At 39.1% G+C, this 16,685-nt stretch overlaps 1 protein-coding gene across 1 annotated transcript in view; it reads right to left on the minus strand.

Annotated features, from left to right (window-relative positions):
* Positions 1-16,685, minus strand: part of PPARGC1A (peroxisome proliferator-activated receptor gamma, coactivator 1 alpha) — a 308,448-nt gene that overhangs the window by 83,269 nt on the left and 208,494 nt on the right. The window contains exon 2 of the mRNA XM_008571492.1: positions 10,594-10,773. Coding sequence (XP_008569714.1) covers positions 10,594-10,773 — 180 coding nt within the window. The remainder of the gene's footprint in view (positions 1-10,593; positions 10,774-16,685) is intronic.

The following is a 16,685-nucleotide window of genomic DNA, read 5'->3' on the forward strand; positions in this document are numbered from 1 at the left end:
AAAAAAAAAAAAAAAAAAAAAAAAAAAAAAAAAAAAAGAAGAACAAAAAAAAAAGCTATTCATACATACACAACCCAAAAAAAGCCTCCAAGCACTGGCTGAAAAACCCATTGGATAACAGAAGAAACACACCAGATCAGCCAATTAGCATTCACCCAAGAAAAGCCAGCACTTCGGAGGGAGGGAAGAAAAGGAGCTCGTCAACAGTAATATCAACTTTACAATAGCCCTGACTGTTTATCTACCCAAAGGAAGGGCTACCTCCCTACTTTCTTGTGACCCTCTCGACAATTCTGGGGGAAAAGATGTTAGTTCAACATTATTACAAGCCAGAATATGACTCTATTTATGTGACAAGTTGACAACATACAATTTCATGCTTGTTGAGCTGATCGGTGTTATATATTCACTGTGAATATTATGAAGCCTCACCATTATAAATATGAAACAGTATACACTTATTCAAAATAACTCCAGCAGTGGCAATTTATAGCTTAGTTGTTTGTGTTCTTATAAAGTCCAAATGCCACCTTAAGAAGCTGCAGCTCGCAGAAACAGATGTGCAGTGTGACTGCGACCAAAATGGATTGACTATGACCTATGTGAAGGCAGGCTATTACATTTTGGTCTGCATGGCAGCTGACACTGGTTTGTATTTAGATATGTGACGGTTGGGAACACTGTGTCCTTAAAGCACTGTTTAAACATGGGCCAAAACATTTGTCTACTAGACTAATTATTTTATCACCCTTCTATGGCAAGGATCACTTTTATTTTTCTTTTAAAAAAAATGTGAGTGTGTCTGCACACACACAGGCACATATTCCCTCTATGCTTGGTAAAGTTACAGCAAGGACTTTAAACCTTGGTCATGTCAGGTGAATGTTGGCAAGATTTCCAGAATGCCTGCATAACAGGATTGTACCACTTTCTTGATCAGGTGCCTGGGAACTGGACAAGGCCACAGACCATCAAATCATAAGCTGTCACAGCAACTGTTTGGGGGCAGGTTTTTTCCTCCTCTTCCCTCCCCCCGTTCCTTGTTTCCTCTTAGCAAGCTTCAACCAATTTGCAAGTGTTCGCTTCCACAAGGACAAATTTGGAATAGTGAAGAACAACACAATTTATCCAAATGTGGAAGGAAGTGAAGGAACCAGACACCTTGCTAAAGCTAGATATCAAAAATTTGCATAAGTAGTTTCCCAACAACAGAAGTGTTATTTGGAACAAAATAAATTGCTTGTATTGCATGCAAGGGCACAAGCCTTGACCAACTTCGTGGTTGCTTCCCTGCTTGTACATTTCTTAAGTACACTCAGATACTCCTGCTGAGAAGCTCAAGATGGTAGCCCTCAAATAGGTAGACCTAAAAGGGTAACTGCTTATAGAATTAGAAGTCTTCAACATCTTTATTTAATAATTGAAAAAATAAACCCAAAATATTTAAAATATGGATTTAGTTTTCTCCAGGATTTTCTAGTAATTCTTTATTTCTTTTTTGTTTGTTTACTTAACATTAGGTAACGCCTTTAGATCTTGTTTTAAGACCTAGCAAAGGATTCGCTGACTGGAATCCTGGATCTCTTTTGAGACACTTTAATTACAGTCACAGTGTTTTGGGTTCTGGAACTTTACCATTCCAACAAAGTTTGCTATACAAAATCTGCATATCTTTCTACTTTTCCTGTTGGGCTAAAGTGAAGGTGTTGTCGGTCTGTCTAGTAAATCCAACCCACAAGATAACATAATCACATACATTCATTTCTCAGGGACCTTGGCGGCTCTTATCTCCTTGCTTTTATGATCTCTTATGAACAGCCAGAAATAGCAATTTGCAGCCTGTTTGTAAAGCCATCTTAGTCTGAACTTAGCCGTCTGCTCTTTTATCACACGGCGATATTCTGCAGCTAAATCCCATTCGCCACAGCAAAATTTACTCTGAGCTCCATTTCAGAATATTGTAAGTATTCTCTGTGTGTATGGAACATATCAAACATGTAATGGAGGGCAACTATCACTTCAATGAACTATTTATTAGTAGAAGATGTTTTGTGTGCTTTGCTTAGATTTATTGATATGCTTCCCACAGTACATTGTAGCCTGAAGCTATTTAGTTCATGTTCATCAGCATCTCAGGCAAGCAGCTCTGCTGTTCACACAGTTCTGGTTCTTCTATGTGCTTTGCTCAACTTTGTTTTACCATTATATCACCTAGAACATTAAACACAATGCCCCAGTTCCATGTGTTAAATCACAATTGTTTCCTATTAAGTGTTCCAAGCTACCCATTTTTATTAACAGTTACTTTATTAAATCCTTAATAACACAGATAGAATAGTTAGTTAATTTGTGTGTTGAGCCATGGATGTTAATTTGTAAACATAATAACATACTGCAATCATTTGCATAATAGCATTTTAATCTTTTTAGTAAAAGCTGTAATTCCCTACAAAGTACACTGCAGTAGAAACTAAGTGACTATTGGTAATAATACAAAAGGCCTTAAAATTCTGATCCTATTATAGTGTTGGAACATACCCAAACTGCTTCCATAATCTCTGAAATGTTACTGTTCTCTGATTTAGGTGTCTGTGTCAAGAATAAAAATGAAGTATAACTGGTAGCAGTAGACTATTTCCTAAATGTAATTTAGTATTCACTAAGCACCAGCACTTTGCAAATAGCTCTGAGGCTTTCCTTCAAAGTTCAGAGCTCCAGCTATGCATATTGTGTGAGGAACACCATGGAACTCACTCTAAACTCGGCTGTGCTGAAGAGAAGGCTCTGATAAATCATGCTGATTTGGTACACAGAAGGGCATCGACCACCAGGGATTTGGCTACTGAGTCTCCTCCCTTCTCCCTACCCTAGCAGCCTGATTTTATCTCCTTGAACTCACTCCCTCTGAGTAGAAATTTGGAAGAGAAAAAAAAAGTTGGGGGAATGCTTAAAGAAGCTACTTTAAAAGAAAAAAAAAGGAAACATCTATATGGCACTCAGTCTGTAGAATCCATTAACACCAATCACAAGACTGCCCCCCCCCCCACACACACACAAAGTAATTCTTTAAACGTCAGGCCAAATCATTTTACGCAAGATCTGGTAATTCATTAATCCATCCGGCTGCAAACCTTGAATGAATAACTTGCAGTAGTAATGGAGACGGGCAGGTCTACAAAGTATTAGTGTTTAGAATCTGAAACTGTGCAAATGACTCTATCATTTTGGAAAAGAAAAGACACATAAGCATATTCTATCACCATTTTGAGACAAATGGCTTAATGAATCAGAGTCGTATATCTTTGAAAAATTTGCCCTTGCCAAAAATAAGAATGTTTATTTCACTGTGGATCTCTCTCCTCTCCTGCTCTCATTCTAGCTACTTGGAAGTCAGCATCTTTGGCTGCCTACAGTAAAACACAGTATCCTGCTTTGCTTTCAAACTGTACCTTGGAGCGCACAGTCTTCAAAGTAACCTGAGAGGTTAAAGAAGAAGAAAAAAAAAATGGCCCTTACAAAATTGTTTCACATCACAGGCAATTCATTTTATAAAAGCCACAATAAAAGTTTTCATTGCTAAAAGAATAGGCACATAATTATAGAGACAAACTAACCTTGTTAAAAATGAGGAGTCGGGGATAAGAAATAGTGGAGGAATGACTTGGCTCTCCGTTTAATAACATGGCCTTTAATGTTCATCTTTTTATCTGCTTTGTGCATTGATCTCATTAGGAGGTGAGCCATCTGCTGGGCTGTGGTTCCATGACATTGGGAATAGATAGGGAACATGAACAAATAAACACGGTATATGTATACGGTCACTACATAGGCGCACACACTTGCTATGCGAATAGTTGGTCCAACACAGCACCCTGAACCTTGACTACTTAACCCAGACTAATATCTTTGAAGTACCTAAGAGGAAATGAGCTACTTTTTCCTGATTCCACTCCAAGATTTCCTCCTTGTGAATTTAGGTGTCTACTTTTTTGGCCCCAAAGATAGCTAGGCAGAGTAATTTTTATTTAAATGACCCACTTAAGAGTTCAGGAGATTGGAAAAGCCTATAAAATGGCTCACCTGCTTCTAAGAATGCTCAGTGTATCTGACATGAAATCATTGGTCTCTACCCCAAAAAACACAAAATAGTACTTTCCAGAATCATTGTGCCTAATTAAACATACAGATTCTCACTTTCCAAATGGCAAGTGGCTTAGAACTGGATCAATTTCCATGAAAAACACCAGCCAATTTCATCCTTTGTAACCACAACTTCCATTAACAAAAAGCCACCACTGGAAAAGTTTGTGCTGGTGAAAGATGGTCAGGTAACCTGCATACTGTGCCTTGTTATCTATTAGTGGGGGTTGGTGCCAACAGACAGAGCCCTGGGGGTCAGAACTCCCAAGCCATATTTTTTCAGTGGTCAGCATAATGACAGGGAGAAAATAGGGTGATAAACCAGATGTTCCGAAGATAAGCCAGATGTTATCAAGCTGAGAAGTCTAAAACAGTGTTTAACTGAGGTGTGTAGATGAACACACACACACACACCACTATTTACTCTCCCTGCAAGATAAGCCGACGGTAGAAGTTGAAAATAAAGCTGCACACAGACTGGATCAGATTGTTGCTTCCTGATTTGTGACTCTCCAAGATGAACATCTAACTGATTTATACCCAGAATTTGGAATTTTGTGGTAGACTACAAATGCAAAGATAAGTACAACATAAATTTTTAAAATACTCCATAAGTCTCCATGAGTTTCAACATTCTTCAATGTTCTTCTGTTACAGCCAATTATCTCCCCACTTAAATGGCTATTATTTTCTCCCTTGAAGTCTATGTTCTCCCTAAGTGTCATTACCAAGTGTGGCAAAAATCTGGTTGTGGGCCGTAAATTTAATTTAAATGAAAAACATTTATTGATTGCAAATTGGAAATTCCAGAAATCTTTAAAAAGTGATTATTGTAAATGAATTCAGTCTCTCCACATAACAAAGGAGAATTTATTCTCCCAAGGATTAAATTAAGGTGAGGTTGCTTTTACACACTTTTTTTTTTTGTCTGTTTGTTTTGTTAACATTCCAAGAAGCTTGCCATTCATAGAAAAGTCTGACCACAGGCACAGTCAGAAGCAGGAATTCATTACCATGGAAGGCTGCAGAATTTCCTTCAAGGAGACAAGTGAGGAAAAGCAGACACCATGTAAATGTGTGCATTGGGTTAAATATGTTCTGTCCCTGAGGCAGCAGGGAAATGGAGAGTCCTTTGTAAAATGACTCGCAAGTTTAAGGAAGCACTTCAGTTTCTAAAGGTGAGCAGCAGCCTAACCCGGAAAGACAGCCCTAAAGAGCTGATTCTCTGGAATATTTCAGAGTTGGATTCCTTGCCACCCATAACCTAACTCATATTCATCATGGCTGTTGGAATTTTCCTTCAAGATGCTTCGTGTCTGTTCCCCAGATGCCATTCGCTCAATTCTCACCTGCCCTGCACCTGTGTCAGGGAAGGTGTCCCTGCCCTGCACACGTGTCACATTGTGTCTGGAATGCAGCAGGGCCTGCTGTCTCATTTCCTCTACTTCCTACTTGCCCATATCTCGTACAACTGCAAACAATCTCACTCTTAAATACCACCTCCATGACATCATTCTCCTGCCCCCAATGTTAAATGACACTCTGCTTTGTACCATGTAAACTCTAAGCACTTCAAACTAGGTTTTCACGGCTTCCCATAATTTTGTACCTACCTACCTCCAAACTTACTCTCCCTCCGCCTGGGTTCCTATTAATGTATATTTTACTTTGAGTAAACCAATCTCTTCACCTCCATACTCCCTCCATGAAACACTCGCTCCTCTTCTCTTACCAGACTTGGTGAATTTATTCTTGCTGTTTGCCTCCTTAATTTCATACCTACACACACGTTATGTATATATATGCATAAACAGTCTCACAATGTTTGTCAATTGCTAATATATATTTATATATAATAAATACAATCCTATGTATGTACATATACATATATACGTAGACATCAATATACCATCTTATGCTTTTTTCTAGTTGCTAATACATAAAACATATACATATGTTTGTGCATATGTATGTACATACAGTCTTGCATTGTTTGCTAATTGTTTTACATTTGATCAATTTGTCTCTCAAATTAGATTTAATACTGTTTAGGAAATAAGCCTTCTTTTGTGCTTTATATGTAATCTTCACATTACCTAACACAGTTCTCGCCATCAATAAGCACGTGATGATCAATTCATTCATTATGCTACAAATATGCATGGAATGCTTACTTTCTGCTGTTTCTAAGAAAACACCTAAGAAAACTTCAGTGAACAAGACAGGCAGATTCCCTGCTCTCGACATGCTCATGGCCTATTGAATTGCCAAGATTTATTACTTTTACTTTTTGATAGGTACAGAATATAGGCCCATTTTTGAAAAAAAATTAGAATATAACTAAAAGCAAAAAGAAAAAATGTAAAATCATCTATATTTCCACCAGAATGATGGATTCTTGAAGGCTTCCACCATTCACTTCCTTGGTGGCATACAGCAGGATACCTTATACACAGATAATACAAAACCACCACTCACCGTTTTTCTCCTACAAAAGTTCACAGTGTCAGGCCTTCCTGAGAGTTCCAGTAATTACCAGATATGAATGCTGGCTACAGCTGTGAGTCCTTCTCTCCTCATTAGCAAAGGCAGGCCTCAGAACATATTATGAGTAATGACCTATAGACAACCACCTTCTCACTTGCCACCATTCTAAAGAACCCCAAGTAGCTGCATTCAGAAGTAACAGACGAATGAATGAAAGATGCCCATTCGGTTGTATCATGGAGGCATTAAAACAGGTGTTAAAATAAAGCAGGGACAAGGTGGCCCACAGTGACCCAGAAAGGCCAATGTGCTATTTAAACTAACCGCATGCCACCCCTCTTTACACACTGCTGTGCTGTAAAAGTTGTCCTTTATTCTTCGCCTTCAAACAATGCACAAAGGCAGCAGAAGGAAGGAAGTTATGTTGCAATATTCTGAAACATAAATCTTTCTTCCAGCCGGTCCAGGGACAGCATCCTGTTTTCTTTACACGTGGATTAGATTCACTGGAGGCTGCACCTATAGGCCTTGTGCCCTATTTCTCAAAGTGGCTTCTGAATCATACCTGGTCACCTGCATTTACACATTCAATCACAGGTTGTGCAAGCAAGCAGAGATCATTGTTTGTGTGTCCTGTTACTCAACCAGTGTATACAATTGCGTGTTGGTGCACAATTGCTCCCACTCAGAATTCCCTCTTTCCGAAATTGTGACATTCAACTTCATTCTTTTTTATTATTATGATGTTTGGGAAGTTAAAAATTAAACTTAGATTCTCATGAATGGAATAGGCAAAAGGCAGAGATTTCTGTTTACTCCCAACATTTTGACATTCTGTTATACTATTACGTAGCCCTAAATCCCACTGTCTGCTCTGATTAAAACTCAGAAATCCCATGGCCAATTTTCAGGGGTGTCATTAACATGCTACTTGAGTCAGGTGAAAGTGTTTAACTACTCAATGCCATATTTTCTTCTGGGAATCAGAGGTAGATAATGCTTGCTACTGTAGCATGAGAGATGGCAGAGCCCGTGACTGTCTGGCTTATTCAAATGTGATGAGGCAGGGCTTTGAGAACTGGAAGAAGGTGAGCACAGGTGAAAAGTCCACTGCAAGAGGCTGACCTGAGAAACGGCTTCAGTGAAATGCTGCTTTGGATGAAGCAACACAAAGCCCTGTATTTTGCTGTATATGGACCTTCTTCTCAGGGAAGACCCAATTTTAAAATTTCACCTATGCTCCAAACACACATTTTTCCCCCATTACAGAAAAGATGTCTGAGTTAAACACTAGAGGGCAAAGAGTAGATGCGTCACCACTCTATGCAAATGCTCCTGGAGCTGCTACTATCTGTAACAGTATTGCCACATATGACCTTTCTTTTCACATAGACAAAGAATGGGTTTTGTGACATCAGAGAAAACTGTTATGGGTACTTATCTAAACAGTCACTTTTGTTCTCTGTCACTATGAGAACACCTGACATATTAGTCCTATGGCCCCGGACACTTTGATAGTTTTGTATGGCTTCTCATTCTTTATATCCAGTATCTTACTATACTTTCTCTCAGAAATTTGACAAATTCATCTTTAGCACTTTATAAAGGGGAATTTCACTGATTTTAAACAAAACAAAACAGGGTTTCTTAACCTCAGCCCTGTTAGCATTTGAGGCTGAATAGTTCCTTGTTGTGTACAATCCTGTGCATTGTAGGATATTTAGCATCATCCCCAGTCTCTCCCCACCACATGCCAGGAGCATCCCCTTGTCCCCAGTCGTAACAATTAAACATGCCTCCAGACATTGTCAAACATCCCCTAGGGAGTAACATGGCCTTCGGTTGAGAATCATGGGTTTAAAATGGTCTAATGAGAGAAAAAGTTAAACAAATCTTTTGGTTTAGAGTGTTGAAAACAATTCTATCAGTGGTGGAATATTCCTCAAGGACTAAGAAGCAGTGCCATTGTATAGATTAAGCATCTATATATAGATAACTAACTAGTTGCTTAGCTAAGTCAATTGAAGGTACACATTTGAAGTAACTCACGTAGGTACCACAAGGAATATACGGTCATGGAAAAGCTGATCTTGTTTGAAACTAATTCACTAGGGAGGGCTTGACTGCCATAACATCTCCTCCCACCTCTTAGTTACTCTCTAACCATCATCGTCTACAAAATGCATGGCATTCATCCAATGCGAAATAGCGATTTTTAGATAAGAGGTCTATAGAGATGGACATTTTTTAAAGTGCTGTTTATTTAATGCAGCATGACTTAGAATGGGCCTGTAACCTGACAAGTGTGCTGGATGAGGAATGTTCAATTTACCAGTTCTAACCAGCCAAGTCCTCACATGAACTTTCTAAGACCCGGCTGAGCAGCCTGGGAAAGTATAGCTAACCACAAACCTTCAGTGTTTCCTCCACCTCGTTCCATCTCCCCAGCCCTAATTTTACCACCTTAAGCTTTCTTCTAAGATCCACTTAATGTTCCAGACGTATTATAAAATCTTAGCTGTGGGCAGAACCTACAGTTGCCTCAGCACACCAGCTACCCCTATCTCCGTGTCAACCAACACTGAAAGGAAAGATTCTGTTCTATTTTTAAATATATTGAGCAAAGAAGCAGCTTGCCACGTCTTTGTAAAGGATGGCTGTCACCCAAATTCACTGTTTCCCTACTTTATCTATGATATAGACTATGAAGTCAGATAAATTTGGAGTTCAAATCCTAGGTCTTTATTTGTCACCTGTGTGATTTGGGGAAAATCACTTAACCTCTCTGAGACTTACGTCTGCATACGTAAAATGGGAAAGTGTCTAAACAATAGGTTGTTTTGAGGGATAAGTGAGATTATATACATCAAGCAAGAATGTTTCAAAATGTTGGCCATTGTTGTTATTACTATCATTGTTATCAACATCATAATATTTATCATTCTCTCATTATTCAACAAATGTTTATCAGCACCTTCTATGCACTGGGTGCTGAAAAATTCAATTAATATTGTAAAATTGGCTTTGTTAAAGACTCAAGATTTCAATCAAATAACTTTGAAGTATAAGAAATGTCTTTGCTGGTGAATAACAAAAGCTTTATATGGAGCCCGGCACATAGTAGGTGCTCAGAAAATATTAGATGATGTTGATGGTGCTGGTGGTTGTAATATGGAAAACTAGTTGATTTGGCAATCTTTATTCAATTTCCTTGCCAGAGAATTTCACTAAATGTTTGTCCCTTTATGACATCATTTTATTTTCAAGCAAATGAGTACTGATCTTATGAGAAAGAATTTCTTTTCTTAAAGTAACACTTTAATAGGAGTAAATTAAATTTTTTATTATAGAGTAGGCTTATAATAAGAGTCTAGAATCTGGGAGGTAATTCTCACTACTAAAAGGCAAATTAATTTCTACTAATTTATAAGTATTTATTAGATTAGTTGAGTTTAGAAGTTTTTAATAGGTAAGTTAAGGGTATGTACCAAAAATATTATAATAAAATAAAGATTTCTCACCTACTTTGTAAAACAAATAAAGGTAGAGATCTAACCTCTTGGTTAAAAAGAAATGCCTTCTTGTATACTATGATTGGGCATCATATACTCTTCAGTCTCTTTCTGTGGTAAATAGACAGGGATAAACAGGTTTAAAGTTTTGTTCTTTGTCAGTAATTCTCTCACAACCCCTTAGTATTTCAACACAGTTTAATGCACTTTGTTTTTGGTTCTTAGCCCCTTAAATCTCAAAACAAAACCATCAAAAAATAATAATAATAAAAGCCACCATGTGTTTTCCAAACATTGTTTTTCCATAGAATAAGAAGTGTGTAACTGTGATGAAAAATCTTTTGATGACAGCCAAGTAAAAATCCATTATATTTTCAGGCCTACTACCTAACCTTGTTAGTCCAGCCCAAGCCAAGGTCAACGAGAAATTAATTTTTCCAAAGGATGTCCTTACCTCAAATATGTTGGAAGGCTCATTGTTGTACTGATTGGAAATTATTTCTGATTGGTCACTGCACCACTTGAGTCCACCCAGAAAGCTGTCTGTATCCAAGTCATTCACATCTAGTTCAGAAAGGTCAAGTTCAGGAAGATCTGGGCAAAGAGGCTGGTCTTCACCAACCAGAGCAGCACACTGTAGGAGACAGAGAGGGGCGAAAAAACCTTTCATTAACTGCAGGAATTTATTAAACTGCAATAGCATGTGATAGGAATTAAACCCGGTTAATTCAACGACATCACCAAAGCTGGTCTCTGGGGCTTTAATCACCAGGGAAAACATCCTGGATTCTTTACTCACTTGGCTCCCAAAGGATACTTTGTCTGATTTATTTCATCCAAAATTCTAACCTCCAAATCCATGGTTAATACAACACTTCCATGAAGACTTCTCTGATTCTTCTTGTTAGAAATCAGCTGGATTTGTTTGTACCTCTTTGATAGTTAGCACTTACCAAGTTTTAAATTGTCTTATGGTGAACTATATGCAAAATTTTACTCTCCCCTCAGAGAACAATCCCTCTGAGGGAAGGATACAAGCTTGATTTTACTTTGGAATTGCCATCACACATAATAGAGACTCAATAAACAATTTGTTAAATGAAAAATAGAATACAGGAACTATGCTAGGAACACTTTCTCCATTTATGCTACTTTTAAGCATTATAATTTATATAATTCATTTAGCAACTAATGATGCAAAGTCTTTACTCATTTATGGTTCTCTTGAATTGTTATTTAAATCATTTACTCTTACTTGATTTTTCATGCATTTTTGCACTTCATCCTTAACAGGTCAAAAGCAAATTCCTTGAGCTGAAGGACAAAAGTTATACTTCTTTTTATATCTTTCACTATGTATAACTTGCATGTCATGTGTGTTAATGTGCTTCTGTGTATGCGTGCGTGTGTGCATGTGAGTGTATGTGGTTGGGATCACCTCACACCTGGAAAAGAAAAGCCATAATAGCATATCACAACTATATTTTGTTCATTATTTATGTATACCTACTCTATGAATTCAAAATAACTATTTCTGTTTAGAGTTTTAAAACCACTTCAATATAAGGTTTAAAATATCCTCTACTGTGGCTGGGCTGCTGATCAGGAAGGCTATTTCAGATTGCCATAGTCGTCCATCTCCTCATATGGAGGAGACAGTCTTTTAACTGTCCCACCCTGTAGCTTTCTGAGGAAAGAGGACCCCTGTACCCCCACCAATGAGGTGGTCTCCTAAGCTTGAATTGACTATCTAACCGCTGATTCCAGTCTGCACTCTGTACAGAACCCTGCAGAAACTCCTGTTGCAGGAATCTGATGATGCCAGAGCCGTAAGGACGTTACCCACCTGCACACCGAGGTGTCTCACACACTCTGAAAAATCAGGAGGCACACACTCTGAAGCGGCACCCTCATGGCCCTAACATCCAAGGTCAGGAGAGATGCTGTGGAGCTGTTCAGATCCAGGCAGCAGTTGGGCATGAAGCTAAAGGTCCTCCTTGACATTTAGATTTTGAATAAAATAAGTCCTATGCAGATCTTTTTTCTCGAGCACCCCTGTCATCCCCGGAAGGCTCCACTGCACTAGTCATATGGAGCAGAGTGATCTAGCAACATGCTGAGAAGTAGGTAGCAGGTAATGGAGTCAGCAGTCGGTAAGGGGAGGGAGGGAAGGACCTGCAAACCACTGTGGTTCTTCCCGGAGACCACCGGGTCCCAGTGGGATCCCAAACAGCAGGCATAAGGTAATGCAAAGAAAGGGCCCTCGTTTTGATCGAAACTCTTTCCTTATCATCTTATTGGTCTTTCCTTTTGATTATCTGAGTTAGCCCAGAGTTACAGAGCAGTAGACTTGACTAGGTTCATAAGTAAGTGGAGGCTGGACAGAAGAGAAGATCCTGTTCTGGCACAATATTCGCGTTTTGTTGTGGGTGTAACACTGCCAGACTCCACTGTTGCCCATACTGTTTATCCTCCAAGTACAAGTACACACAGCTTTAACTCTTCCTCAACACCACCAGTTCAGAGACAAGGGGACAACTTTCTCAATGGTTAAAAAAAAAAAAAAAAAAAAAAAAGGAAAAAAAAAAAAACCCAGAGGGTTTTCTTGGGGGGATTTTCCTTTAAAAAAAGCAAAAACAACAGAAAAAGGAAAAAAAAAAAAACCCAGAGGGTTTTCTTGGGGGGATTTTCCTTTAAAAAAAAAAAAAAAAAAAAAACACAGTAGGATTTCATTGGGGGATATTCCTTTAAAAAAAGCATAAACAACAGAAATAGGAACAACAAAAAAAGCTAGAAAATGTAGGCTGTCTACATCTGGCTTAAGTTCCTGGTGTGGAACTTAGAAACTGTGTTTTGGAATGCTGAAGTGTTATACTGGTTGTAGACAACTTCTCTCTGTTTCTTTAACTGTCCTCTCGAGGCATGACTTGTTTCAAATCCTTTAACCTTTCAGAAACATGTATTTTTAAATACAATTTGTTATTTTTTATTTCCTGCAATGTACGTATTCGTTTTCTTTCCTACCCACCACCCCCTTTATTTTTGTTTTTATCTTATGGTTGCAAAAAATGCCTGTGGTCTTGCCAGTGTTGACATGCTAATAAAATTATTGCTTCTGAATGTGGTATTATCCTGCTAATCTAAAACACATTAGTAGTAGCAAGTGTTCCTGTTATTAATTTATATCTGGCCTTTGGATGATGCCAGACTTAACAGTCCGAGCCCTGTAACTGTCCTCATCTGACTTGCTGATATTTACTGCTTCCCAATACATCTGTAACAGGTGTGCTTTATTGCAATTGCACAGACATATTCTTCTGCCTCTTTGCAACTATGACAGCTATTTCACAACTGTAGCCTTAATTTTATAATAAGATTTAAGAGGATAAAGCAGTCACCAAACACAAAAGGCTAATTATTATACGTTATTTCACCCCAACAGACTTTTCTTTTAGTTAAGGAGCAGACAATAAATTAGCTTAACTGCACTGATGATAATGAATCATTATAATTAAGTATAATTCTCCATTAACCTTTTGGAGGTTTTTGTGCCATTGATGGTAAATTTTAAAGAGAGAGAGAGAGAAGAAGGAGCGGACTTGGCCACATTAATTATATTAATGAAAAAAGAATCTTACTTCTTAAAAAAAAATTAGTCAAGACAGGGGAAAGGAGGTGGAGAGGGGGCATTAAAGAATGACAGTCTTAGTGGAGTGTATGTCATGTGAATTGTCTCTATCAATCTTAGTAACCTTATTGTACATCACCTTCATTAAACTGTGAAACACTGGGGACTCTGAGTAGCTATAGTGATATAGGCCTTTATTAACCGATGTGCTGTCCCGTCATTATGTGCAAAAGGGCATAATATGTTTTAGGATGACAGCAAACATTAATGATTCAAAAAATGAAAACTGCTATGCTACCTGCTGCTCATAATATTTTAGACTGGCAGAGGTGATTCCCAGAGCTGCTGCCACAAAGGCAGGGCTTCCAGCCGCTGGCTGCCTACAGCACCACAGAGAATCAACTGGCCAGTCTCAGCCTACTGCCCGACAACTCAATCCAAGGCTGGACAATTAGCCTGAGACTTCTCCTCTCTAAAAAAAAAAAAAAAAAATTTAAAGGCCACTTTTCTCAATGGTTCTGATGCCTTTTTGAAAATGATGGCAGGAATTCTAATGATTAAAGTGAATTTTCCTTATTTCTATATGATCTGGTTCCTCAATCAACTCCTAGCAGCATCAGGAATAATACATGATGGAAAAATGAAACTACAGCAGCCGAGATCCACAGTGCCAGCCAGACAGCCACCCACAGTATACTCCGGCTACTCAAAGACAATTAGGACTTTGAAGCCACTTAGAACTCTGACTCATAATAGCTACAGGACATATGAATTATCCATATCTATTCTTCCTTACCAAGAAATCACAACAAGATAAGAACAATTACAATCCACAAATACAGTCTGCCAAGGAAAGGGGGGTGGGGGGTAAACGAAGGCAACATTTGCAAACCCTGCAAAGAGTTAAGAATCCAGGGCATGCTTCGCTAGATAGGAAAAATGCATTCTCAGATGGCCTTGGCCAAATTATTTTCACTTTAGATGTGTATCGCTGTACCACATGGACATCTTATTTAATCAAATCACGTGTGGCACTTGATCCTCCCCCTTACCCTACGTGCCCCCGGCTACCCAGAGGAAATACTCCCAGTCCTTTGCCAGACTCATTGTGAGCAGCTCGGATCCTCCATGCAATTCAATTCAGGTCCATCTCACCAGAGTCCACAGAAAGTTTCACTTGTTTCCCAAGTTGCCCAAACTTTCCGGGAACATTCCATTGTGCTGAATGCAAACACGCCGAGGTCCTCTGTCCCCCCACTAGGCTCCAGAGATTACGAGGAAACTGCTTGCATTTTTCCCCCCGTGTATGAATTGTAGCCAGCAGAGACTGTGGAATTGATGTATTGCCATCTATTTTTACACAAGCAGCGAGCAGTTCCACACACAGTCCTGCATAAACTCTATTCTCTCTCCGACTTCAGGCAGCTCTCCGTGACACAGGGAGATTTAACCATTGGCTTCCCTGCCACCAACGCAAAAGGAAAACCTTGCACTGGCAAGGCATTTTTTTATCCGCTGGCCAAATCTTTCAACCACATAGATGAGTTTTAAGGGAAGCAGCATTGTTGTCTTGTGTTGTGTGGGAAAAGCAATCTAAAATAGCCCAGTGGGATTATTTAGGATTTTGTAAGTTCTCTGTCTGATGAACAGAGAGAGAAGGGGAAAAAAATCCAGGCTAGAGTCAAAACGGACTATATTTGAACACATCCATTTTAATACTTTTATCTTCATCTTATTATAAATAGAAATGGCATTTTTCCAACCAGGCCACTAAACACCACTGGAAAGACTTCAGCTTCTGATTCATATCAATATCTTAGAGCATAAATATTGCATATGAGTAGAAACAGAGCCAAAGGCACATGGAAAGAGTTCCTAACTGCAACAGATACTGATGACAGCAGCTAAGCTTTGATTTGCTCAAGGCATCTCAGAGCCACCTTAAAATAGCAAACTTATTGGAGTTAAGATAAGATTGAGATTCCCTTCCAAAAGCTCCGCCTGCCTGGGCTACTTTTCTGCCTCCTCTCCTCGCCCAAGCCCATCCCCCCTTACAGGAATAATTGCAGCTGAGAGAAGCTTCAGCCCTGGCTGCCATGCGGAGCCCAGCCCCGGCTCACCTCGATGTCACTCCATACAGAGTCCTGGTTGCACATGTCCCACGCCATCCAGCTCCTGAATGACGCTAGTCAAGCTTTTTCAACTCCAATCCACAGTGACACAGAGCACACACTCATGCAGGCAACCAGCCCCTTACTGAGAGTGAACTGAAGGCACCTGTCTTACTACAGTCCCCAGTCACATGACAAAGCTATTAAAAAGTAGGCTGGGCTGTCACTCACCCAGCCTCCCTTCTCCTGTGCAGCTTGCTGCTCAAACTCGTGACGTCACTCAAAGGCAGCCCTCTGCCTCAGTGAAGTAACGTTTAAAAAAAAAAAAAAAAAAAAGGAAAGAAGAAAGAAAGAAAAAAGAAAGAAAGGAAACAACACTTGGACTTTTGGAGGCTTCAAGCATCATGCTGTGATTAAAGCCAGCTTCGAATGCCACAGACTCTAAAGGGAGCCCTAGCCATATAATAACCAAAATCCCCTCCAATCTTTTTTTAATTTATTTTCCTTCCAAAACAAGCAAGTGGCAAAGCTCCCTGTTTGATGACAGAGTAACTACGAGTCACTACTCGTATATTCTTAGCTAAAATGTGTAGTCTCTGAGGACTCAGATTCTAAGATCTCCAAGTGGTCTCAAGCTCAGTTTGGGACTAAAGCTTATCCAGATGATGCATTTTTATGAGCTATTTTCTAATGGGGGGGGGGGGGGGTTTGAAAGAGAACGGGGCATTTTTTGCTTGTTTTATCAATAAAAAAGCCTGTATTTGCTAAGGTATAAACAAACTCCTTCACCCAGAAATCGGCTGTCCC

This window comes from Galeopterus variegatus, unplaced genomic scaffold, assembly GCF_000696425.1.
Source record: "Galeopterus variegatus unplaced genomic scaffold, G_variegatus-3.0.2 Scaffold691, whole genome shotgun sequence".
NCBI classification, from domain to species: domain Eukaryota; kingdom Metazoa; phylum Chordata; class Mammalia; order Dermoptera; family Cynocephalidae; genus Galeopterus; species Galeopterus variegatus.